Source organism: Neopsephotus bourkii, unplaced genomic scaffold (assembly GCF_033783945.1).
Source record: "Neopsephotus bourkii isolate Nb327-2 ecotype Australia unplaced genomic scaffold, CSIRO-AGI_Nbou_v1 NB_1778, whole genome shotgun sequence".
NCBI classification, from domain to species: domain Eukaryota; kingdom Metazoa; phylum Chordata; class Aves; order Psittaciformes; family Psittacidae; genus Neopsephotus; species Neopsephotus bourkii.
This window is the reverse complement of record NW_026902252.1, coordinates 859087-884238: the sequence shown is the minus strand read 5'-3', so window position 1 is coordinate 884238 and position 25152 is coordinate 859087. Positions and strand designations below refer to the sequence as shown.

At 56.9% G+C, this 25152-nt stretch overlaps 3 protein-coding genes across 5 annotated transcripts in view; 2 read left to right on the top strand and 1 right to left on the bottom strand.

Moving 5' to 3' along the window:
- Window positions 1-698: 698 nt before the first annotated feature.
- ECE1 (endothelin converting enzyme 1) lies at window positions 699-13076 on the bottom strand. 3 transcript variants are annotated; one of them, XM_061379530.1, is made up of 18 exons: window positions 12929-13076; window positions 9744-9830; window positions 8703-8844; window positions 7959-8171; window positions 6499-6623; window positions 5750-5962; window positions 5476-5667; window positions 4854-4996; window positions 4659-4773; window positions 4324-4434; window positions 3996-4094; window positions 3803-3880; window positions 3327-3430; window positions 3042-3152; window positions 2846-2913; window positions 2577-2767; window positions 2401-2496; window positions 699-2146 (listed from the first exon to the last, which is right to left on the bottom strand). In XM_061379530.1, the coding sequence occupies exons 1-18, from the start codon at window positions 12929-12931 to the stop codon at window positions 1970-1972; spliced, it is 2268 nt and encodes a 755-aa protein (XP_061235514.1). In that variant the 5' UTR covers window positions 12932-13076; the 3' UTR covers window positions 699-1969. The 3 variants fall into 3 exon arrangements, with proteins under 3 accessions (XP_061235514.1, XP_061235516.1, XP_061235515.1); XM_061379532.1 differs by lacking the exon at window positions 12929-13076 and adding an exon at window positions 10310-11283; XM_061379531.1 differs by lacking the exon at window positions 12929-13076 and adding an exon at window positions 9918-10164.
- SLC2A1 (solute carrier family 2 member 1) overlaps window positions 7941-25152 on the top strand; it is a 225271-nt gene continuing 208059 nt past the window's right edge. The window contains exon 1 of the mRNA XM_061379536.1: window positions 7941-7945. The gene's annotated coding sequence lies outside the window, so the exon portion shown is untranslated. The remainder of the gene's footprint in view (window positions 7946-25152) is intronic.
- Window positions 14245-24446, top strand: ALPL (alkaline phosphatase, biomineralization associated). The gene is made up of 12 exons (XM_061379509.1): window positions 14245-14336; window positions 15352-15528; window positions 15609-15728; window positions 17400-17515; window positions 19413-19587; window positions 19665-19840; window positions 21909-22052; window positions 22193-22262; window positions 22889-23023; window positions 23493-23684; window positions 23776-23895; window positions 23996-24446. Exons 2-12 carry the CDS (start codon window positions 15468-15470, stop codon window positions 24244-24246), a joined length of 1560 nt encoding a protein of 519 aa, XP_061235493.1. The 5' UTR covers window positions 14245-14336; window positions 15352-15467; the 3' UTR covers window positions 24247-24446.

The window sequence follows — 25152 nt, the reverse complement described above, 5'->3', positions numbered from 1 at the left end:
CACTTGCATCCCCAACTCGCTGCTGGGCTCAGTCCTGCCCATCCCAGCAGCAAAACCACTCTATATCCCCAAAAGCTCATTACCAGCGGGGTCAAACCAGGGGGTGCAGCCTAATTCCAGTCCCTGATAATGAGTCAGGGTTAAATAGCAAGTGAGCACCCAGGATTTTACTTGTTTTATGGCCATCATCTCCCCCAGGCGCTGGGTGAGGCTCAGCACACAGCCTGCGGTCCAGGTCCTGCCTGGCATTTTTGGGGCAAGCCTGATGAAGCCATGGAGCATCTGCTTGGGAATGAATGTTGGCCTGTGTTACCGAGCTGGCAGCGTTCAGCAGCATTGCAGGGCTATAAATAAGGCCCTTTGGAGAGGAACCTGCACAGCCCGGCCAGCCAAAAATTCACCCAGGAGGAAACAAAAAGCATCCGGGAAAGACCTCCCTGCTGGAAGATGCGTGGGGCCGTGCCATAGAAGTGGGAAGCAAACACCCACCTGCAGTAAGAGTGAGGGTTTGGGGCACAAAAGCTTCACTTCAGCCTCCAAGAGAAGCAGCAGACACAAGCTCAGGCTGGGAAAAGCCTCCTGGGCTTGGTTTTGGCAGCATGGGATGGTCCCAGTGGTGTGGACAGGGATTAAAATGTAGAAAAAGGGATGCAAACCTCCTGCTATCAGAAATAAAACAAGTCATGAGCAGCTCCAGCCCAAGTAAAAAGTATTTATTATTTCAATAACAATAAGCCCCACATATAGGGTGAAAAAATAGTTACAAAAAAAAAAACAAACAACCCATCCTTCCTTTTACATATAAATATTAAAAATCCCTCTACAGCTTTGCAAGAAGGTGCCCCACGAGACAACACGCAGCACCTGAGCTACTGTCAGTGGTTTCCTCTTAAAACTGCAAAAAGAACATTACAAATAACCCTTACGAAAGCCCCTTGCCCCCATCCCAGTGCCAACCCGGCCATGGAAGGATGAGGTTTGGGGCCAAGGGGTGATTTTGGGGTTTGCAGCTTCCCAGTATAGAGGCTGGGTACGGCAGAGCGCAAAGGAGCAGCAGGAACCGCCTGCACTTGTCTGGGGAAGCTTTTGGGGCAGGAACTCATGGCTGAGCTCACTTCAGAGGGGACAGGAGGGTGCACCCACAGTCACCACCTCGGTGACACCTTTGGCACGCCAGCTTGTCCCTCTGAAATGAAAGCTAATCCCAGGAGCTGCAGCAGAGCCTGTGCCCTGCAGCATCCTCCAGCCCTGTCCCCAGTGTCCCCATCAGCATCCCCCAAGGACAGTCCCTCCCAGAGAAACCAGGATGCAGGGCTGGATAGTTGCATCCACAGCCCCATCCAGCTTCACCAGCAGAGAGCCTGTCACCACAGGGTGCTGCACCTCCAGCTGCACTGAGTAAAAAAGAATTAATAAATATACTCATCTTTTACTTAAAAAAGAAAAAAAAAAAAACAAAAAAGGCTTTTAAATGCATTTTCCCTGAAATTTTCCAGTGTATTCCACAAGGCATGAAAAAAATAGATATTTGCCCCTCCCCCAAAAAATATATCTTAAAATATTTTCCATCCTCATGTGCGCATCTTTGGAGAGAGGAAGGTCCATCGGGTGCCTTCAGACACGCAGCCAAACCTGCCGGTGCCGTGGGATCCCTTTATCACCTCCGGAAATGAGGAATTTGCCGGGATGGTGGGTCAGGCTGGAGCACTACGCAGGGTAGTGCCCATGGACTCGTGCCTGGACACATGGCCCGGTCATGGTGGGGAAGAAGAGACCCCCAGGTGGAAGTCATTCCACAAACGAGCAAGGGGATGAAGGAGTTTCACAGTGAATGAAGCTCGGATGATCCTGGGAATGTGGCTGAGAGCTGGGCAGTTCCTTGCGTGGAGAAGTGGTTTGTGCCTCTCAAAAGGACCTGGGAAATCCAGCCATCGGATGAAGCAGCCGGTTCCCTCCAGGCACTCGCCCATCACCAGACTTCACATTTCTTGGAGGGATTCATGGGGGAACCGAGGGGGCAGCTGAAATGCTCCGCAAATTCCTGGGAGTTGGAGACGGTGCCGATGACCCGGAATCGCGAGGGGCTGTGGGGGTCAGTGATGAGCCCCTCGTGCGAGCTCTCCGGCGTGCGAACCGAGCACCACACCTGCAAATGAGGGCGACAGGCACCAGTGCCAGTGTCTGCATCCATAGGGCCCTGCTTGGTGCCAAACTGGACCTCCCCGATTCCATGATGGACACCAGGAAGACGGAGCTCCAGCTTTGTCTCACTCTAATCTGGTTCAGCATCTCTAGAAACCTCAGGTCTTGCCATCACATCCTTCCAAGACCATCTGGACATGCCTCCACTCCCCACAAACCTATGTGTCCACCCCTCCTGCCCACCACCAAGTGACCTACCTGCGCGAAGCCAACAAAGAAGAGCTGGTTGTTGGTGAGGCCAAGCGTTGGGAGGGTTTCCTCATCCCCATTCTTTTTCAGCCAGTTCTGATATGCCTGGAGGACAGCAAGCTCAGAGGACACCACTGATCCCACCACACTGTTCCCCACACACCTCCTCAGCCCCACAGCCCTACCCTGTAGGCAGCCTTTAGGCCCCCGTTGTCAGCGATGTTCTCCCCAAGGGTTTGCTTGCCGTTGACAGCCTCTCCATTGATGGTGTAGTTGCCATACTGCTCCACCATGCACGCTGTCTGACGCTTGAAGGCCTCTACCGAGGAGTTCTTCCACCAGGGACGCAGGTTGCCATCCTTGTCGTATTCCCGGCCTGCCAAAACCACAACAGATCCTTCATCACCTCCCTGGCCACCCCTCCTGCGGCCCATCCGCCTGGCCCTGGCCGTACCTTGATCATCAAAGGCATGTGTCAACTCATGGCCCACCACCACACCGATCCCACCAAAATTCAGCGACCTGCAAGGAGGCGATGCTGAGGTTTAGACAGCAGCTGCTGCTTCCCGCAGCCTTGAAACTGAGCCTCAAATGTTAGGACCAGAGGATATTCGGGAATCCTGCCCTCCCTGGTTTCCACAGGCTCTTACTTGGGAGATGCACGTGTGTAAAAAGGGGCTTGGAGGATGCCAGCAGGGAAGACAATCTCATTCTTGGTGGGAGAGTAGTACGCATTGACCGTTGGTGGTGTCATGCTCCACCTGTAGAGACACGGACGTGGACAACGTGGCTGCATAAACCCATCACCACCACTTATCATAATGCAAAGCCATCAGCCCAAACTTAACTCCCCGAAACCAGCATGGTCTGGTGGACACCAAATCCTAGTGCTATTCCCTGCTGGGCACAACAGGGAAGCGGAGCAGAGGACTTACTGGTCCCGGTTCGGTGGTTTTCGGAGCTGGTCAGCGGTGACCCTGGCCGAGAAGTTGTAGAACTGCATGACGTTCTCAAAGTAGAGGTCGGATACAGCCTCGTACTGCAAGAGAGCAGGGCATGAGTAGTGTGTGGTGACCACCCAGCCCCGCTCCTCCCTCCATGGTCATGTCTGAGCCTTCAGGCTGGCTGTTACAGCCGCTCTTGTTTCTCCTCCTCTCCCACATCTGTGCAGTCTCAAGGGGATAGTGAATCACCATTACGGAAACCGGCTCCTCCTCTTCCCAGCAGGGATCCCGAGAGCCCCATCCACCCCCAGGCTGGGGCAGAGCTCTCCAGAAAGCCCCCCGAGAAGGGCCAAGGGCATCAGTGAGACCCTTCAGGATGAAACCTGGGACTGTGGTGATGGGCACATCCTGCATGTTCTAGTGGAGTGGGGAATAGGAGACCCAAGGGACATATCCGACCAACTCACATCATTAAAGACTTTATCCAGCTCCTTGGGGTCCATGATGAACTTGGGGTAGCCAATCATGTTGTAGATGGCATCTGCCTGGTGGGGTGACAAGGACCGAAGTGCTTTTGGTGGCAGGGGTGGAAGGGCAGACTCACCCAGCTCCACCATCCTCCACCACCACCCTCTCCTCCAACTGCTGCCCACACCTCACCTTCTCTTTGGCCGATTTCCTTGTCTCTTCATCCATCCACTGCAGGGTCTCCAGACTCTCCTCGAAGGCTGTTTTAATCTCTGCAATCATTTCCTCTGCCTGGACAAAACAAGGCAGCAGTGTTGGTCCAGAGCTGGCCTCCCACCTCAGAGAGATCAAGGACCCTTCACACCAGCAGGGAGGCCGAGATGGAATGTGGACCAGTGAAAACCCAGCAACTGCAGATGTCCAGTGAACAAAATAAGGTGGATAGAGAAACAGCATCTGCCCCAGTGGTTCCACCATCGTGCTGGCTTTCCTGGCACTGGGACCCCCATGGGGGACGTACCACTTGCTTGCTGTCCTCGGCAAAGGTGGCCTTGACGAACATGGCCCCCAGGGCGAAGCCCAGGTTGTTGTCAGTGTCACTGATGCAGAACTTCCAGCGCGGGAGGCAGGTCTGCATGGGACAGAGGTGGGCATCAGTGATGGCACAGCCAAAGCCCCTCACCTTCACACCCCCTTGCCCTGCCAAGAGGTGAGGTCCACATCCCTGTGCTGGAGCTGCCACCCCAAAACCCGCCCCACACCTCTCTCTTTTGGGTACAACATGACAAGGTCTTGGTTTAAAAAGCTGTCACCAGTTTAATGGTGATGTGGGAGCACTGGGAGCTCCATACTCACCTTCTTCGTCCCATACATCACTTCCATGAATTTTTCCTCAGCATCCTGGAAGCGCTGGTCGAGGAAGGGGCTGGTTTTCCGCACCAGGTTCCAGATCATGTAGTTGTTGAGGAGGCTGCAGCAAGAGGCAGTGAGTGAGCAGGGGGATGTTCCTGCCCATCCTGTGCGCTCTCCATGAGGGCTGGGGGCTCTCACCATTTATCTGTGGCCAGGATGAGGTCAGAGACCTGCTCCAGGTACTCCTTGGCATAGACCACGACGGGCTCAGACTCATTGAGCTCCACGGGGTAGAACACCGTGCTGAGGAAGGGCATCCAGTCCACGGCTGGTGCCAGCTCCTGCAAAAGCCATGGCACTGCTATGGACCCAAAACCCATCGATGCAGCGTGGCAAATGCTTCCCGAGCTGGAAGCGGCTGCATCAACCCCAGTTAGAGGGATTCAACTGATTTGAAGAGGCCGGTTCCCATAGCAGCAGCAGCCTCAAAAGGTCAGAGAGGAGTAAACAATTCCCTTCCACAAAGGAAAAGAAAGTGGGGCAGGTGTCAGAGATGTTGACACAACCCATTAGGGCCCCTTTGGGGATGCGGGGAGGTGACCAGGCTGGTGTCCACAGGCAGCAATGCCACAGCAGGGGTGGTCCGGAGGCTGGAGGAACAGGTCAGGGTGGGATTCCCCAAGGAGGACATGGGCCAAGCCGTTGCACAAGAGCTTCCCAGGCTGTGTCAGGCTTCCTCAGAGAGCTGCATCACCTCTCCCCACTCCCTCCACTTCCCAAACCACAGTGGAGCAGGGACACTCACCAACTCCATCCCTACCTTTAGGTCTCCAGCTGTCATTTTATGGTAGATGACCTCTTCATCACGGTGCTTCTCCTGTGGGATGGTGATGTTGGCCAACGCTGTCTCAAAGTCCAAGATCTGCTGCATCTGCTGCCGAGTTGACTCCTCGTCAGTGCCTCCCAGGAACATCCCCAACTGCACCATGTAGTTCAGGTACCCAGCAAGCACCTACATCATAGGACAGGGGGGTGTCAGCATGGTGGGTGCCACTCACCCATCATCAAATCCACCTTTCCTCCACCAACCCTACCTTCTCATTCTCTGTCTTGTTGAGGTAGTAATCCCGTGATGGCAGGCCCAACCCTGACTGATCCACCTGGATCACGTTGCTGTTGGAGTTTTTGGAGTCGGCGCTGACGTAGACGGAGAAGAAGGGTGAGGTGCGGTAATGCGCCGTCACCTCCCGCAGCGTCGCGTTGAAGTTGTCACCGGCCCATGGACCTGTGATGTTCCAGCCACCCAGCTGGGGACAGACAGCAAAAGGATTTTGGGTAAGGAAGAACCACTTGGAATTGCTCAAATATCCACCTAATACCTGTCCTGGGGGGAAACTTCTCACAATGGGGCTCAAAAGCCCAGGAGTGGCATGAGCTGCATATAAATCTATGCCTATAGATATTAGATGGGATCTTAAGCTCTTCCCTGTGAGGGTGCTGAGGCGCTGGCACAGGGTGCCCAGAGAAGCTGTGGCTCCCCCATCCCTGGCAGTGCTCAAGGCCAGGTTGGACACAGGGGCTTGGAGCAAGCTGCTCCAGTGGAAGGGGTCCCTGCCCGTGGCAGGGGTTGGGGATGGATGGGCTTTAAGGTCCCTTCCAACCCAAACCAATCTGGGATTCTATGATAAATCCCTGCCTCTCTCTGCCTGCCTCCTCTGGGGGATGCTCTTCCTTCGGAAGCACCCAGAATGGGGTCTGGAGTGTGCTGGGACTGCCCACAAATGAGCTTTTTCCCCCCATTTTGCAGAGGGCAGACAGCTTTTCCCCAAGGAAGGGTCTGAACCTTTTCGATGAGCTCCATGAGCGGGCTGGCGCGCAGCTCCTCGATCTTGCTCTCGTTCATGCAGGCTTGGTAGTAACGCTGTGCCTTGCGCTCTGCCTCGCTCGACACATTGGCCGTGGTGTTCTCTGCAGGAGGTACCCGGGGGGGAGCTCACAGGAGGTCCCATGGGGCAAGCATCCAGCCCCCCCCATGGGCACAGAGCCCCCACTTTCCCACCTGAGAAATATTCAGCCCCATTTGGGCAAAACCAGGCTGAGCTTTGCCCTGGCAGTCCCCTCTGTGCCTCCAAAAGCTTCCCATGGCCCCCAGCCCCTTCCTGGCCTCCTGCCCACATCTCCTTTCCCACCCGCAGGGACTGCTCTGGGCTCCTTGGAGCAGGAAGATAAAGGGAAAACAAAAAAGCACTTTTCCATTAGCTCTGATGTTCCCACCATCACCCAGCCCTCTGCGCTGCCCTTGCCCCTGTTCCAGTGCTTCCCAGCCTGATATTATTTATTCCCGCAGGCAGGAACAATAAACCCATTTTTCTCCTCCTCCAAACCCAACCTTTTATTCCTTCCCCCCCCCCCCTCTAAATTTCTGCCTCCCCAGAGGTTTGGTTTTTATTATCTGACGTTCCTCATGACACAGCTTGCACCTTTGGCTTCCCAGCTGTGTGGGTTTATTAACTAAAGGTCCCTCGGCTCCAAGGAATTCAAGGAAATGCCGAGCGCGACCACTTGGCTGGAGGCCTGGTCCCTTCTCCCAGTAAAACCAGCACCAGATTTCTGCAGGAAGAGCTGGGATGAAGCCGTTCCTGCACTCCCCCCCCCCACCTCTCCCAAAAGACAACACTCTTCCCAAACCTTCTCTTTCCAGATAACCGGCCCCAGCATGGTGGAAAGTGCTGATAAGGAGCCAGTTGTTTGCTCAAAGCTTGAACAAACCGTCCCCGCCGGTCACTTGGATAAGCCACCCCGCTTTGGTGCTCGCACGCAGAGGCTGAGCCTGGGATCCTCCCTCTGCTGAGGGAGCTTTGGTCCCAAAAACCAGATTGGCAGCCAGCCCCCCCCCCCCCCGAAAGCCACTCACAAGGCTGGAAGATAGAGCAGGAGGAAAAAAAGCCCCACATCCTTGGGGTGCTATTGGGGTGTTACATCCTCTGGAAGCAGTCTGGAGGGCAAATCCTGAACTTAAGAGCTCCTGGGAACACCACCACAGGGTTTGCAGAACCAGGGCCAGGACCCTTCCCATACTCGGCACCAAAGAGCTGCAACATCACGGTCAAACATCCCAGGGGCAGCCAGGAGAGCAAACACAGCCAGGATCTGCTTCCCAATGTCCTTGCAGCACATGCGTCACGGACTGGGTTGACGCTGGGATTGAAGTCCAACCTGACATCCCCATGGGCATGTTTTTGGCATCCCCAGACCTAATGGGGTTCCTTAACGCCGCAGGTCCCACCGCTCCCATGTACTCACCCAGCAGATGCTTCATGACGGCCTGGTTGTGCTCCCAGAGGTTGTTGAAGGTGCCCCAGCGCGAGTGCCCATCGGGGAGGGGGTTGGCCTTGATCCAGCCCCCGCAGGCGTAGCTGAAGAAGTCCTCGCAGGGATTCACTGCCTGGTCCAGTGAGCTGAGGATGGAGCTGGTGACAGAGATGCAGGCTTCTGACAGGCACACGGCCGGTGCCCCTGCGGGAGGGAATGATGGTTCAGCTCCTTCATTGTGGTATGATGAGCTTCACTGGGAAGCATCCTGCCCCATGATGAAGGCCAGGTTGGACACAGGGGCTTGGAGCAAGCTGCTCTAGTGGAAGGTGTCCCTGCCCATAGCAGGGGGTTGGAACTGGATGAGTTCTAAGGTCCCTTCCAATCCAAACCAGTCTGTGATTCTATAAAGGATGCGGGCAAACATCCTGCCCTGTACCCTAACACCCCACTCCAGGATGATACAGGCCAGCATCCCATCCCATGCTAAGCATCCTGCCTGCTCATTCCATTCTACGGCAAGGGATGCAGGCAAGAACCCCATTCTCTCCCTAAGCATCCTGCCCAGTGCCCGAGCATCCCACCCTGGGATGAAGGATTCAGGCAAGCACCCCATCCTATGCTCAAGCATCACACTCCACGATAAAGGATGCAGGGGAGCATCCCATCCCAGGGAACCCCCCCAGCATCCCGCCCTACTCAAGGGGATCCCTGCACGGTGCGAGGAGGACTTACGGGCTCTGTACTGGAAGATGAGACCCAGCAGACACGCCACCAGCACGGCCCCCAGCACCCCCACCAGCACCACGAGCTGCTTCTCGGCGCGCGTCCGCTCAGCCCAGCACCCGGGGGCACTCCTCGAGCCGCGGAAGTTCACCTGGGGGAAGAGCAAGGTCCTTTCCCCACCGCTGGAAAACCCCACCGACACATCCCACATTCTGCTTCCTACAGCCCACGGCACCAGCTTGGCTCCCAGCGACGGATCCGGCGCGGTTCGGCCTGGGAAAGGCGGCAGCTGCCTTCCAGAAACTGGCCAGGAAGGGCGGCACAATGGCAGGAAAGGGAGCGGGGTGAGCGTTTCGGGAGGCTCACCTGCTACCCTGTGCCACCCCGAACCCCTCCTTGAGCACGGCCATAACCCCCCCCCGGGCGTCCCTGTCCCTGCTGCTGGCAATGGGACAGGGTGGGGGCCACGGCGGCGGCGGGAAATGCCTTAACAGGATACTCCCACTCGGCCGAAAAACATCCCCAGGAAACATCCCGATGCGCCGGCGAGCGGAGACGGCCCCGTTGGGAAAGCACAAACACAGCAGAGCGCTGGTCTGGGGACAGAAAGCACCATTCCGGGCACAGAACGATGGGGCTGGGAGTGGGGCCAGCACCAAAAGCATCGCTCCAGTGCCAGAGCTGGCACGCTGGCTGCAGTGGGGTTTCTTTTCTTGCCACCCTCAGCCCTTTTTAAGCTGCTTTTCTGCTACTTGGGGAGGAATTAACCTAATCCCTTTTGGATGGGGACAAAGCTCCCACTGCCACCATAATTGCTCAGCCTGGACATGCTGGGAAGGGGTTTGGATAGCAGAAAACTGGGTGCTGGGGCATTGCGAACAGCACCCACAGGCTCAGGGTGCCAGCGGGAGCCAACATGGCTCTGCCCAGACCGGACTTTGCCCCACAGAAAGGCTGATCCCAGGCGGAAAACCCTTCAGCAACCCCCTCTGCTGCTTACCAGGACCTAAAATCCTCCTTTTTAACCCTAAAACACACATAAAACCCTACCTGGAAGCCGTTGGGGTACCCATCACCATCACCAGCTGAGTCCAGGGGGTCTTCATCGTCCAACGTCGCTCGCTTGTAGGTCGACATCTGCACAGGGGATTGGCAAACAGAGGTGCTCAGTGGCTCGGGGTTGAGGAAGAGGAGGAGGAAGGAGGGTAAGGAAGGAATATGCACCCTCTAAAGCCGCCTTCTCCTTGAGGGAGCTAAATCCCGACCGGCTCTGGGGTAGTGAAGCACTCAACAAACACTGGAGGAAGGTTATGGAAAGCAATGAGGGCTGGAGCCAAAAGGCTGAGCAAAGCCCGAACCCGCCTCACGTTCCCCTGGGGCCGAGTTGTGCAACCTCCAGTTCAGCCTGGAATAAAGCCGGGTCCTCCTCCACCGGCCCCGCAGCAGGGTGAGGGACCCCAGGGCCAGGGAACCCCAAGACCTGGGAAGGGCTGGGAATGGAGGAAAAGGGTTTTTCACCCCAAAACTACCATCTCGTTCATGCTCCACACCCTGTGAGCTGTGTGCACCCCGAAACACCCCATCAGGTCCCTCTGAGAACCCAGAAGCGACAGCACCTTGAATTGAGGCTGCCGACGGGCTCCCTCCCTGCTCCTTGTCCCCAGGGCATTATCTTGTGCTGGTGCCTGGCTCTTATCTCATCTCCAAGCAGAAAAACAAGGGGACACCTCAGGGGTTGGCAGCCAGCCCTTATCATTCTGCCGTTTCCTTCCCCCCTGGCACAGCCCTGTCACCCAGCCAGGGAAAACAACCCTCTGCCTGCCCACCGAGGGGGGAAGCACCCCAAAACCCACCCCAACCCCTGCTACTGATGGGCTGAGCGGCACTGGTCACATCCCTTCACCCCCAGTGCAGCGCCTGGTTGGGGTTTGCACCCATCCGGATGTCCCCATCCTGCTGCCATCGTCCCCAAAGGGACACTGAGGTGAGCTGAACCCAGCACTGCATGCCTCAGCATGCAATGAAAGCCCCAGTTCTCGGCCCTGTTTCCTCTACCGGCCTTCCCAAACCTCCTCTCACGCAGTTAACACCGAATCCCATCCTCACCCCTGGATCCCAAATCACAGCCTGGGTTTCAGCAGGCACAAAACCCACCTGGCGAAGGGAAAGGGTTAAAAGAAAAAGGCATTTTCCCTCTTTGCTTGACCAAAAAGCTCTGCTTCCAGCCCCAAAATCCCCCCCTGGTGCCCTGGAACCAGGAGACGAAAACCCTTTCACTGCAAGATGCTATCGCTGCTGAACCCGGGGCTTCAATGATGTATTTTTTCCATCCCCTTTCACTTTTTCCCCTTATTTTCACACTTTGCACATGGCTGGAACTTGCAGCTCTGGGCACAAATCCCTGCTCATTGGGGGGAGCCCCCCCCCAGCTCCAATAGCACCAAATTCCTGGAGTCCCAGCTTTGTGGCCAAAGCTTTCACTCTGTTTCCTGAGGAAATGAAGTTTTTTTCCAGCGATCCCCCCCCCCATCAGCCTGCAAAGAGCAGGGAAAAGGGAAAGAAGGAGAGAAAAACCCCACGTTTTTCCTTTCACTGAGGATGTGCCGGTTCAACCCTGTATTAGACATCAGAGAATCCAAGCTAAGCTTGAACACCCCCCAAAACGCACCGGGATCAACCCCCAGCATCCTTAATAAGGGGAAAATTGGGTATGGGAGGTATTTTTAACACCCATAGTCCACACACATCATTGGGGACATCGGGGCAGTGCAGCACCCATGGGTGCTCCCCAGCTTGCAACAAGGGAGCACCCTTTTTTGGGTCAAAACGGGGTGGGTTTTGTTTCTTTCCCACCCCCCCCCCCCAGCTCTATTTGCTTAAATCACAGCAAAGATTATAAATAAAGCTTTAAGAGGGTTGGGGGCATCCCAAGGTGCTGGGGGGGCAAACACACTTTAACCCCCCAACCCAAAGGATTTTCATTCACTTTATAAGTTACAGAAGTCCTCACGGGGCCCGAAACCCCTCGTTTTTCCCCCAAACCACCCCTCGGCCTCCTAAACAATGAGCCGCACGTGCTCCGAGCCCGCAGGGCCCCAGCACTGTTGCGGGGGTGGGGGGGTGTATGTGTGGACCCCACTGTACCGCTCCCCCCCACTCCCCGCACCGGAGCCCCTCACCCGGCACCGGGGCGCCCCGAGCCGCCTGCGCTCGGCTGCGTTCGGCTGCGTTCGGCTCCCACTCGGGCGCCATTTCGGAGCGGCCACCTCGGCTCCGGCCGCGATGGCGCTTCCCCGCCTGCCCCAGCGCCCCCAGCCCCCCCCAGTCACCCCCGTACCCCCAAAGCTTCCCCCCTCCCCCCAAGCCGAGCAGCACCACCCCCTTCCCCCCCCCCCAGCACCCATGGGTGCCACCTCCACGGCCTGAAGGGAGCACCCATTGAGTCTCAGGCTTCTAATTAGGATGCCCAGGGGGTTATTAGCAACCCCTGGTGTTAATTAGGGGGGATGGCGTTAATTGGGGGTGCGGGGGGGGCACCCAGTTTGGATGGGGGGGAGGGGGGGTTGTGAGTAAAGAAAAAAAGCTTAAAAAGGGTGGAAAAGGGTTAAAGTTTGCAAAATATCAGGGGGAAGGGGGGGAGCTCAATTTGGGGTTGTTTGCAAACACCCCCCCGTTTGCAGCCCCCCCCCAAAAGTGGGTGTTGCTGGGGGGGGGCACCCCTGCACCCCTTTCTATGCAGAGGGAACCCCTGTGGTTTGGGTCAAGGGGTGGGTGCTGGGGGGGTGGCTTGAGGGGGGTACCCCCCTTGGGGTCCCCACTCTGGGAACCCACAAAGGAAACCAGGCTGGGGGGGGGGTGGCTTGTTGTGCACCCAGGGGTGCGATGGGGGTGCAGGGGGGAGTCTTTGGGGTGCAATGGGGTGCTATGGAGGATCCCAAGGGGGTGCTTCAGGGTGCAATGGGCAACCCTTTTGGGGGGTGCTTGGGCATCCTCCCTCGGGGTGGAATGGGGGTTTCTTGGGGTGCAATGGGAGGTCCCATGGAGGTCTTCTGCGTGAACTAGGAGGATCCCATGGGGGTCTCTCGGGGTGCAATGGGGATCCCCATGGGGGGGGGCATGGCCTTCCCTTAGTGGGGTGCATGGGGGTCCCTTGGCGTGGAACGCAGCATCCCCCCGCGCCGCAGCCCCGATGACCTCAGGGGCAGGGGAGAGGGGGGGTCCCCCCGCTCACTCACCATGCTGACACCCCGCTCCCTCCGTCCCGGCCCCCGCTGGGGCCAGCCCGAGCCCGGCGCCGCTCGTTGCGCTGCGGCCTACGAGAGGGTGACGGCGGGTGACGAGCGAGGATGTACCTGGGGTGGGAACACCAATGGGGCCGGGAGGGACGGGCTTCCCCGCGCGCCTCCGTTAACTCTTTCGGGGGGGCCCCAGACCCCATTTTAGGGGTCCCCATGGGCCCTCCCCCCCAAGTCCCTTCGGGCTGCTGGAAGCATCGCCCCCATGAACCAGCGCCGCTTGTGCAAAGGGATGCGGGGAGCGCAAGGGGACAACGCTGCGGGAGCGTTTAGGGCAAGCATCCGGTTGTGCAAGCACCCGAGTGTGCAAACGCGCTCCTCGGGCTGCAGCGCCCCCCCCCCCCAGCCCCCCCGTGTTTAACAGCCCCGCAAAGGGGTTCGGGGTTCGAGCCCGATGCGTTTGCACACTCAGCGAGGTTGTGTCTGTCCTAACGATGAGCACACAGACACCCCAAGCCCATTGCGATGTGGGGGATACCGGGGATGCGGGGGGGCACACACACACACACATACACAGTGCCACCACCGCACCCCATCGGTGGGCTGAGCACCGACACACTCATCTCACCCATGGGGCCGCGAATCGCTTCGCTGGGCTGGGAAAGCACATGGAAAGTGGGGGGGGAGGGGGGCAGGCAAAGGGTCGGGGAGAGGGGTTGCTTGTGGGATGATGGGGGGGGGGTGTCTGCCTGCAGGGGCCGTCGCCCATCCCCGTGGCGTCGGGGCGGCGCTGGCACCCCCGGAAAGCTTTCTCGGAGCGGGTTTGTGTGCCGAGACCGCCACCTCCTGGGCACCCGCTCCCGGCTCCAGGGCACACGGAGCCCCCGCAGACACCCCCCTGCCATGGGGAAACTGAGGCAGGGGCGAGCGAGCCCCCTCCCGCAGTGCCTGGTTTAGTGGACCTACAGTAAAGCCGTGCCCAAGCCGCAGCCCGCGGTGGGAAACTGGGGCACGGGGACCCCCATCCCCATCATCCCTCCTCTCTAAACCGCGCTCGCGCCGCTCTCACGTTTTGGGTGAAAATAACGCCAAATCCGGCAAAACACCCCCCCACGTGTGCGCACCCCCTGCGCGGATGGGGGGGATGCTCAGCCCCCACACAGCCAGGCTTAGGGGCACCCCAGTCCTCCCAGTATAACCCGGCAGAGGGCACCAGTACTCCCAGTTTGTGCCTGCCCCCCCCCCCACCCCCCGCTCCCCGTGCTGGCGGCCAGTGGGGAGGGAGGAGGAAGGGGAGGAGGAGGAGGAGGCGAAGGCCGGTGCGGGGGATTTAAGGGCTCGCTGCGCCCCCGGCCCGGCTCCTCCCGCATCCCGCAGGAACCTGGTGCCGGCCCCCGAGTTTGTGCGGGTACGTGCGGGGGGATCCCCCCCGGGGCCACCCTGTGGGGCTGGGGGTGCGATGGGGACATGGATATGGGGTGGGGACACGGGGGTGCAACAGGGAGATGGGGGGTGCAATAGGGACACGGGCGAGCGATGGGAGCATAGGCAGGGGATGGGGACATGGGGGTGCAACAGGGAGATGGGGGGTGCAATAGGGACACAGGCGAGCAATGGGAACATGGGCAGGGGATGGGGACATGGGGGTGCAACAGGGACACGAGGGTGTGATGGGGACTTGGACATGGGGTGAGGACATGGGGGTGCAGTGGGGACATAGGGGTGCAACAGGGAGATGAGTGTGCACAGGGGCATGGGGGAGGGATGGGGACATGGGGGTGCAACAGAGAGATGGGTGGTGCGATGGGGACATGGACGAGCAATGGGGCATGGACATGGGATGGAGACACGGTGGTGCAAAGGGGACATGGAGGTGTAATAGGGACATGGGTGTGCAAGAAGGATGCGAGTGCAACAGGGACAGGGTGTGTGGTGGGGACATGGGGGTGCAACAGGGACATGGGGGTGTGATGGGGACGTGGAAATCGGATGGGGACATGCGTGTGCTATGGGGACAAGTGTGCAATGGGGACACGGGTGTGCAACGGGGTCAGACGTGCAACAGGGACATGGGGACATGATGGGGATGTGGATGTGCGATAGGGACACAGGCTGGGATGGGGACAGGGGTGTGTGTGCAATGGGGACACAGAGATACGCTGGGGACATGGACATGCAATAGGGGCATGGGTGTGCAATGGGGACATGGGGATGGGACGGGGTCACAGGCACAGGATGGGGATGCAGGATGGGACACACCATGTGATGGGGACTCTTAACGTGCAATGGGGACCCCGCTGCGCCGCGGGCACATCAGGTCCGTGCCATCGCCCCCCACCCGTGGGCTGGTGGCAATGGGGGGGGACAGCCCTGGGGCTGGCGGCACGTCCCCAGGGGGTCACAGCGGTGACAATCAGTGACAGCGCGGAGAGGGACTTTTCCCTCTGTCCTCGCTCGGCTGAGCCCGGGGGCAAAGGTCTCAGTGGGGAAACTGAGGCACGGGGTGCGCGCAGCTCTCTCTGCTCTCCAGCCCCGCAGGATGAAGCTGCTCCTCCTCCTCCTCCTCCTCGCCCAGCTCTGCTCCGCGTCGCTGGTCCCCGGTAGGTGAGGTTTGGGATGGGGGGCGAGCACCCCAAAGGCGGGCACTGTGGGGTGCGATGGAGCCCGGGTTCTCCCGCAGAGATTGAGAAGGACCCCGAGTACTGGCGGGAGCAGGCACAGGAGACCCTGCAGCAGGCACTGCGGCTCCAGCGCCTCAACCAGAACGTGGCCAAGAACCTCATCCTCTTCCTGGGTGATGGTGAGAGCGGGGCACCCACCGGGGGGTGGGAGGAGCTGGGGCTGCAGTGATATGGGTGCGGTAAAGTGGGTGCAATAAAGAGGGTTCTATGGTAAAGTGCAATAAAGTGGGTGCAGTGAACTGGGTAACTTGGGGGCTGGGATAAACTGGGTTTGCAGTGAGTTGGGGGCTGGGATAAATTGGGTTTGCAGTGAGTTGGGTGCTGGGATAAACTGGGTTTGCAGTGAGTTGGGTGATGGGATAAACTGGGTTTGCAGTGAGTTGGGTGCTGGGATAAACTGGGTTTGCAGTGAGTTGGGTGCTGGGATAAACTGGGTTTGCAGTGAGTTGGGTGCTGGGATGAACTGGGTTTGCAGTGAGTTGGGTGCTGGGATAAACTGGGTTTGCAGTGAGCTGGGTGCTGGGATAAACTGGGTTTGCAGTGAGTTGGGTGCTGGGATAAACTGGGTTTGCAATAAGTTGGGTGCTGGGATAAACTGGGTTTGCAGTGAGTTGGGTGCTGGGATAAACTGGGTTTGCAGTGAGTTGGGTGCTGGGATAAACTGGGTTTGCCATAAGTTGAGTGCTGGGATAAACTGGGTTTGCAGTGAGTTGGGTGCTGGGATAAACTGGGTTTGCAGTGAGTTGGGTGCTGGGATAAACTGGGTTTGCAATAAGTTGGGTGCTGGGATAAACTGGGTTTTCCATAAGTTGGGTGCTGGGATAAACTGGGTTTGCAGTGAGTTGGGTGCTGGGATAAACTGGGTTTGCAGTGAGTTGGGTGCTGGGATAAACTGGGTTTGCAGTGAGTTGGGTGCTGGGATAAACTGGGTTTGCAATAAGTTGGGTGCTGGGATAAACTGGGTTTGCAGTGAGTTGGGTGCTGGGATAAACTGGGTTTGCAGTGAGTTGGGGGCTGGGATAAACTGGGTTTGCAGTGAGTTGGGTGCAGGGATAAACTGGGTTTGCAATAAGTTGGGTGCTGGGATAAACTGGGTTTGCAATGAGTTGGGTGCTGGGATAAACTGGGTTTGCAGTGAGTTGGGTGCTGGGATAAACTGGGTTTGCAGTGAGTTGGTCTGGGATAAACGTTTCAGTGAGTGGGCTGGGAACTGGGTTTGCAGTGAGTTGGGTGCTGGGATGAACTGGGTTTGCAGTGAGTTGGGTGCTGGGATAAACTGGGTTTGCAGTGAGTTGGGTGCTGGGATAAACTGGGTTTGCAGTGAGTTGGGTGCTGGGATAAACTGGGTTTGCAGTGAGCTGGGTGCTGGGATAAACTGGGTTTGCAGTGAGTTGGGTGCTGGGATGAACTGGGTTTGCAGTGAGTTGGGTGCTGGGATAAACTGGGTTTGCAGTGAGTCGGGTGCTGGATAAACTGGGTTTGCAGTGAGTCGGGTGCTGGGATAAACTGGGTTTGCAGTGAGTCGGGTGCTGGGATAAACTGGGTTTGCAGTGAGTTGGGTGCTGGGATAAACTGGGTTTGCAATGAGTTGGGTGCTGGATAAACTGGGTTTGCAGTGAGTCGGGTGCTGGGATAAACTGGGCTCGCAATAAATCACGTGCTGTGATAAACCGAGCACTACCATAAACTGCGCTTGCAATGCCGCAAGTTGGGTGCAATAAATGGGTGCTGGGTGGCACCGGCTGGCACCGGGGTGGCTGAGCTGTCCCGTCCCTGTCCCCATCCCGCAGGAATGGGGGTCTCCACCGTCACAGCCGCCCGCATCCTCAAGGGGCAGCTGCAGCACCGCAAGGGCGAGGAGAGCCTGCTGGAGATGGACAAGTTCCCATACGTGGCCTTGGCCAAAGTGAGTTGGACACACACGCACATACATAGGCACACACATACATAGACACGCACACACGCACACACGCACACACGCACACACGCACACACGCACACACGCATGCACACACATATATACACACACACATACACACACACATATATACACACATACACACACATATATATACACACACATATATACACACATATATACACACATATATACACACATATATACACACATATATACACACATATATACACACATATATACTCACATATATACACACATATATACTCACATATATACACACATATATACACACATATATACACACATATATACACACATATATACACACATATATACACACATATATACTCACATATATACACACATATATACACACATATATACACACATATATACACACATATATACACACATATATACACACATATATACACACATATATACACACACATATACACGCGCACGCGCACACACATGCACACACACATATCTACACACACATATACGCACGCATGCACACACACATATATACACACGCACGCGCACACACATGCACACACACCTATATACACACACACATATACACACGCACGCACACACACATGCACACACACATATATACACACACACATATATACACACACACATATATACACACACACATATATACACACACACATATATACACACACACATATATACACACACACATATATACACACACACATATATACACACACACATATATACACACACACATATATACACACACACATATATACACACACACATATATACACACACACATATATACACACACACATATATACACACACACATATATACACACACACATATATACACACACACATATATACACACACACATATATACACACACACATATATACACACACACATATATACACACACACATATATACACACACACATATATACACACATATATACACACACATATATATACACACATACATACATACACACATATATACACACACACACGCACACATACACACATACATACACACACGTCACGCACCACCCAAGGTCACGGGCGGGCGGCATCGACCTGGAATGGGAATGAGGTCATGGGCAACCGGAGGAGCTGGCGCTGGTGCCTGCGGCTGTGCCAGGGCTGTGCCTGGGGACGGGGGGGCAGGATGGGGACAGGGGAAGCCACAGGGCACACACACACATACATACATACATACATACACACACATGTACACACATACACACACATACACACACATATACACACATACACACACACAAAGCCTCCTCCTGGGGTCGTTTTGCTGCACAAAGGGGTTTTTTTTGGTTGAGAATCATTAAAACTGGTCCCCTTCACCCCACGGGGGATGCTCCTGGTGGTGACTTCTCCTTCCCTGCCGCAAAATGGGCTGGAAAAGGGCTAAATGATGTGGTGAGGGGAGGTGTGCTACCACACTGGGGGAGCAATGGGTGCAAGTGGGGGTGCATTGGAGGATAATGGTCCAATGCAGCCAAATGGCATGGGGAGGGGAGCTCCAGGGTGGGGATGATGATCTTAAGGTCCTTCCCAACCCAAACCAGTCTATGGTTCTATGATGATGAAGCCCCAGAGCTGGGAGGATGATGGTGATGATGATGGTGGTGATGTCCTTAAAACACTTCCAGGAACACATCCCTGGCAGTGCTCAAGGCCAGGTTGGACACAGGGGCTTGGAGCAAGCTGCTCCAGTGGAAGGGGTCCCTGCCTGTGGCAGGGGTTGGAGCTGGAGGAGCTTTAAGGTCCCTTCATCCTAAACCATTCAATGATGATGATGATGATGATGATGGTGGTGATGGTGGTGGTTTCTTTATCTCCCCCCACCCCAGACCTACAACACCAACGCTCAGGTACCCGACAGCGCGGGCACAGCCACCGCCTACCTCTGCGGGGTCAAAGCCAACGAGGGGACAGTGGGCGTCAGCGCCGGCGTCACCCGCGACCGCTGCAACACCACCAAGGGCCAGGAGGTGACCTCCATCCTCCGCTGGGCCAAGGATGCAGGTGAGGAGCTTGAAGAGGGGGGTAAAGCATTGGGGTTTGGGGGTGTTGCCACCATCACCCCTGATCTCATGGTGCAGGCAAGGCTGTGGGCATCGTCACCACCACGCGGGTGACCCACGCGACGCCCAGCGCTGCCTATGCCCACTCTGCCAACCGCGACTGGTACTCGGATGGGGAGATGCCCCCGGATGCGCTGGAGGGCGGCTGCAGGGACATCGCCCGGCAGCTGGTGGAGAACATCCCCGACATCGAGGTAGGGATGGGGATGGGGCCACCCAGGGGTGAGGGTTGGAGCTGTCTGGCGCTGGGGTGTAAGTGGGACCCCCAATAAGTGAAGGGCTGGGACCCTCAGGAGGTGTTGGACTGGAACCACTGGTGGGTGAAGAGCCAGGACAGAGGGGGTGCAAGGACAGGACCACCCAAGTAGAGGTGAGGCTGAGAACACCCATGGGTGCAGCACCAGGATTGGGACCACCAATGGGTGCAGAGTTGGGACCCCCAGAAGATGTTGGGCTGTGACCACCAGTGGGTGAAAAGCCAGAACCCAGGGAATGTGGGACCAGGACCACCCGTGGGTGCAGAACCAGAACCCTCAGCAAATGTGGGACCAGGATCACCCATGGGTGCAGAGCCAGAACCCTCAGCAAATGTGGGACCAGGATCACCCATGGGTGCAGAGCCAGAACCCTCAGCAAATGTGGGACCAGGATCACCCGTGGGTGCAGAACCAGAACCCTCAGCAAATGTGGGACCAGGACCACCCATGGGTGCAGAACCAGAACCCAGGAAATGTGGGACCAGGATCACCCATGGGTGCAGAACCACAACCCAGGAAATGTGGGACCAGGACCACCCATGGGTGCAGAACCAGAACCCTCAGCAAATGTGGGACCAGGACCACCCGTGGGTGCAGAACCAGAACCCTCAGCAAATGTGGGACCAGCACCACCTGTGGGTGCAGAACCAGAACCCAGGAAATGTGGGACCAGGATCACCCATGGGTGCAGAACCACAACCCAGGAAATGTGGGACCAGGACCACCCATGGGTGCAGAACCAGAACCCTCAGCAAATGTGGGACCAGGACCACCCATGGGTGCAGAACCAGAACCCTCAGCAAATGTGGGACCAGGACCACCCATGGGTGCAGAACCAGAACCCAAAAACCAACACCCACAACCAAACCCAGAAATGTGGGACCAGGACCACCCATGGGTGCAGAGCCAGAGCCCCCAGTCAACATGGGACCAGGACAACCCATGGGTGAAAAGCCAGAAGCCCCAGTAGATACAGGACTAGGATGGGTGCAGATCCAGAACCCCCAGCAGATGTGGGACCAGGACAACCCATGAGTAGACAACCAGAGCCCCCAGTACATGTGGGACCAGGACCACCCATGGGTGAAAAGCCAGAACCCACAGCAGATGTAGGACTAGACCACCCATGGGTGCAGAACCAAAACCCTCAGCAGATGTGGGACCAGGACCACCCATGGGTGGGCTCTCAGCACCATTAGGTGTATATGAGACCAGACCCTACCAGACACAGCGCTGGGACCATCAGCTCCCCATCACCTCCCTCCATTCTCATCCTTCCCATACCCCAAACCCTGCATCCCCCCTGGTTCTGCCCAGACCCACACAGAAATGCAGCCTGTAAATAAATACTGTGTGTCCTTCAAACCAGCCCCAAAGCCAAACATCTCAGCCTGTTATTTCGCTCTTTAATAGCCTCTTCTCCTGTTTTTTTTCCCTTTAATATAAATTTAACTCTGTCCCAGGCTGGAAATAATTATATAGTGGGGAAAAGGGGTTTTTTTTTGTCCCTTTTTTTGGCTTAATAACTTTGGCGCTGGTGTTTTGCAGCTTTATAATTCACCTTCTGCGTGGAGAAAGGGGGGGAATGAAAGAAAAGACCTAAAATCTCTGCTGGGTTATAAATAACAGAGGCCAAATAAACCAGGCTCCAAAGCAAACAGCGGGAGCCGCGGGATGAGGCTCCATCCCAGAGGGTTCATGCGGGGATCCCACTGTGGAGCATCCCTCCCCTCCCACTGATGGGGAAAGCAAAAACTGATGGAAAAGCCAAGCTTGCCGCTGGAGACGGGTATTTTTGGCCTGGTTTTAATTAATAGGAAGAGATTCCAGGTTATTTTGAGTGGGGTGAGATTCCTTGGGTGTTTTTTCCACGTGATGCTGGGGTTTTCCTGGACACCCCACACCGCCTCCTTGGGGTTTTCTCTCATTAAACCCCAATTGAGGGGAGGGAGATGAAAAATACTGAAAAATCACTTTAAAAATGCATTTTCCCCATCTTTTTCAGGTGATCCTGGGCGGAGGGAGGAAGTACATGTTCCCTAAAAATGCCAGCGATGTGGAATATCCCCATGAGGACAAGCACCGGGGCACCCGCCTGGACCGCAGGGACCTCATCCAGGCGTGGTATGAGGCCAAGCCCCCTGGCAAGGTGACAGGGACATTGCTTTGGGGGGGGGGGGGTACCTCACTGTGGCCCTACAAAGCCATTTGGGGCATGGGATATTGTGGGGAGAGGGGGGGGATAGAGCAGCCCCGGGGATGGGGAGGTGACAACGTGCTTGTCCCCAGGTTGCCAAGTACGTGTGGCACCGGAGGGACCTGCTGGCGCTCAACCTCAGCCGTGTTGACTTCCTCCTGGGTGAGTCCTGGCACCCAAGGGTGCTCTGGCTTTAACTGGGTGCAGGGAGGGTTGTGGGGGACACCCCTGGCCTGGCCTGTGGTGCTGGGGCAGCTGGAGTGGGCGGCCAAGGATGCTGCTGCCTTCAAGGGATGCTGGTGCCCCCCAAGATGAGGGTACCACAAAGGGATGCTTTTACCCCCGAGATGCTGGTACCACAAAGGGATGCTTTAACCCCCGAGATGCTGGTACCACAAAGGGATGCTTTTACCCCCGAGATGCTGGTACCCCACCCTGAGACTCTGGTACCCGCTAAACATGTTGGTACCTTCCCCTGGGGATGCTGGTACCCCCTAAACATGTTGGTACCTTCCCGTGGGGATGCTGGTACCCCAAAGGAATGCTGATACCCCTCCGTGTGGATGCAGGCTGGTTTTGGGAGCCCATGGCACAATTCCCCAGCCCGGGATGCAGGGTTCGGCTGGGCTGGAGGAAGGAAGGGCTGGGAGCATCCCCCGGCTCCTATCTAAGCACCGGGGATCCGGTAGCCTGAGCCAGCAGAAGCAGTCGGTGCTGCTGGATCTGTGTGTCCTGTCCCCTGTTTACTGGTGGGGAAAGGATGTGCCCAGCAGTGCCATTGTCCCCAGGCCTCTTCGAGCCGGGTGATATGGTGTACGAGCTGGACAGGAACAATGAGACGGATCCGTCCCTCACTGAGATGGTGGCTGTAGCCATCAGGATGCTCCAGAAAAACCCCCGGGGGTTCTTCCTCCTGGTTGAAGGTGGGACAGGGGGAATATGGGGATGCAAAGGGGAGTGGAGGGGATGTGGGGGTCAAAAGGAGGGTGATGGGGATGCAAAAAGATGGGGATAAAGGGGGTGATGGGGGGATAAAGGGGGATGCAAAGTGGGGGATAAAGTGGGAAATAAAAGGGGTGTTGGAGGATAAAGGAAGATGGGTAATATTCAAGGGGGGGGGTAAAAGAGAGACATAAACAGTGAGATAAAGGGGACCATGGAGATGTCAAGGTGGGGATAAAGGGAGTGATGAGGGAATAAAGGGACTGGAGGATGAAAAGGGGGAGATAAAAGGGAGAATGGGGGATGCAAAGGGGATGGTAAGGGGACAATGGGGGATGTCAAGGGCGAGGATAAGGGGGGGACAGGAGGATGTATAGGTGGGGTAACGGGGGCGATGAGGGCTGCCAAAGAGGGATGGAGGGCGATGCTGAGCCATGCTGGGTACCGCAGGAGGCCGCATCGACCACGGGCACCACGAGGGGAAGGCGAAGCAGGCGCTGCACGAGGCGGTGGAGCTGGACCGGGCCATCGGGCTGGCCACTCGCCTCACCTCGGTGCAGGACACGCTCAGCGTGGTCACCGCCGACCACTCGCACGTCTTCACCTTCGGCGGCTACACCCCGCGAGGGAACCCCATCTTCGGTGAGTCCGTGGTGGTGGGCACGGGGGGAGGAAACACCACAGGGACACCGTGGGGATGTCCCCATCGCGCTGATGGTGCCGCCGCCGCCAGGTCTGGCTCCGATGCAGAGCGATGTGGACCGCAAACCCTTCACCTCCATCCTCTACGGCAACGGCCCCGGGTATAAAATAGTGGCAGGGGAGCGTGAAAACGTCTCCGCTGTGGATTTTGGTGAGTGGGGTTTTGGGGCAAACCCCCCTGAGCTCATAACAACGTGGATAAATCAGTGCTTTTCACTGGTTATACTGATCCGGGGCTATCTTTTACCCAGCACACGCTGACTACCAGGCGCAATCAGCCGTACCCCTGCGCCAGGAGACCCACGGCGGGGAGGACGTGGCCGTCTTCGCCCGCGGCCCCATGGCCCATCTCCTGCACGGCGTCCACGAGCAGAACTACATCCCCCACGCCATGGCTTACGCCGCCTGCATCGGCTCCAACCGAGCCCACTGCAACGCCGCCGGCCGCCCCGGTGCCTCCGTGCTGCTGCCCTTCCTCGCTCTTCTCCTCCTCCTCTGCTAAAGTGCCTCTTGCAAAGCACCAAAAGGGGGGGTTATTTTTAATTCCTGCCTCCCTCCTCCCTTCTCTTTGGGTTTTTGTGGATGGCAGCGCCCGGGAAAAGAGGAGAGCAAAAAAGAAAGACTCAGCGGAGCAAAAAAGCAGCCGCCGGCGGTTTCGTGCTGGGAGCTGCCTCTGTAAATACACGGTTCCTTCCCCTGTAATTAGCATCCTTGCCTGCCCTATCCCCATCCCACCGCGGGATTTGGGATGGGAGCCGGAGCCTCAGCGGATAAAACCCCCCTCTTTGAGCCAGACGCAACGGGGCCGGGTCCCACATCGCTGCCCCGGTGCCTTGGCTAAGGACTGACCCCAACTCACCACGTGTGTGGCGACCCCGAAACCACACGAAAATGGGGAAAAAAAAGATTAACTCCCCGGGTTCATTTGTCCCCAAAAGTTGGGTTTTTTTTGGTGCCTTCTGCGTGATTGAGTCCGCTTTAAAAGCCTTCGGTTGGAAACAATGCGCTGCCCCCCGGGAGGGATCTGGGGTGGGAATTGCAGGGAGAGAGGAGTTAAGGGGTGGTACCCACTGAGATGGGGGGGAATTGAGGCTGGAGACAATGTGCCAATGGTGCTCTGAGTGTGCAAACGCTGCCTGAGCTGAGGACAAGGGTGCTTTGCACAAGCAGCACTCGTGCAAACGCCGTTGCTTGTGTGCAAGGGATGCTTTGTAGGGGCAGATGCCACCGGGGGTGCGTGTGTGAATGCACGCACTGCAGCCCCTTGCTGCATCCCGCGTGTGCAGCACCCCTAAACCCCGAATCCCCCCATGAGCACCCCCAAATCCTTCCCTGCACTCTCCCAATCCCCCCCCCCTTTCTATTTATTTACCAGCTTCATAAATAAATCCCTGCTCCGGTTTCCCAT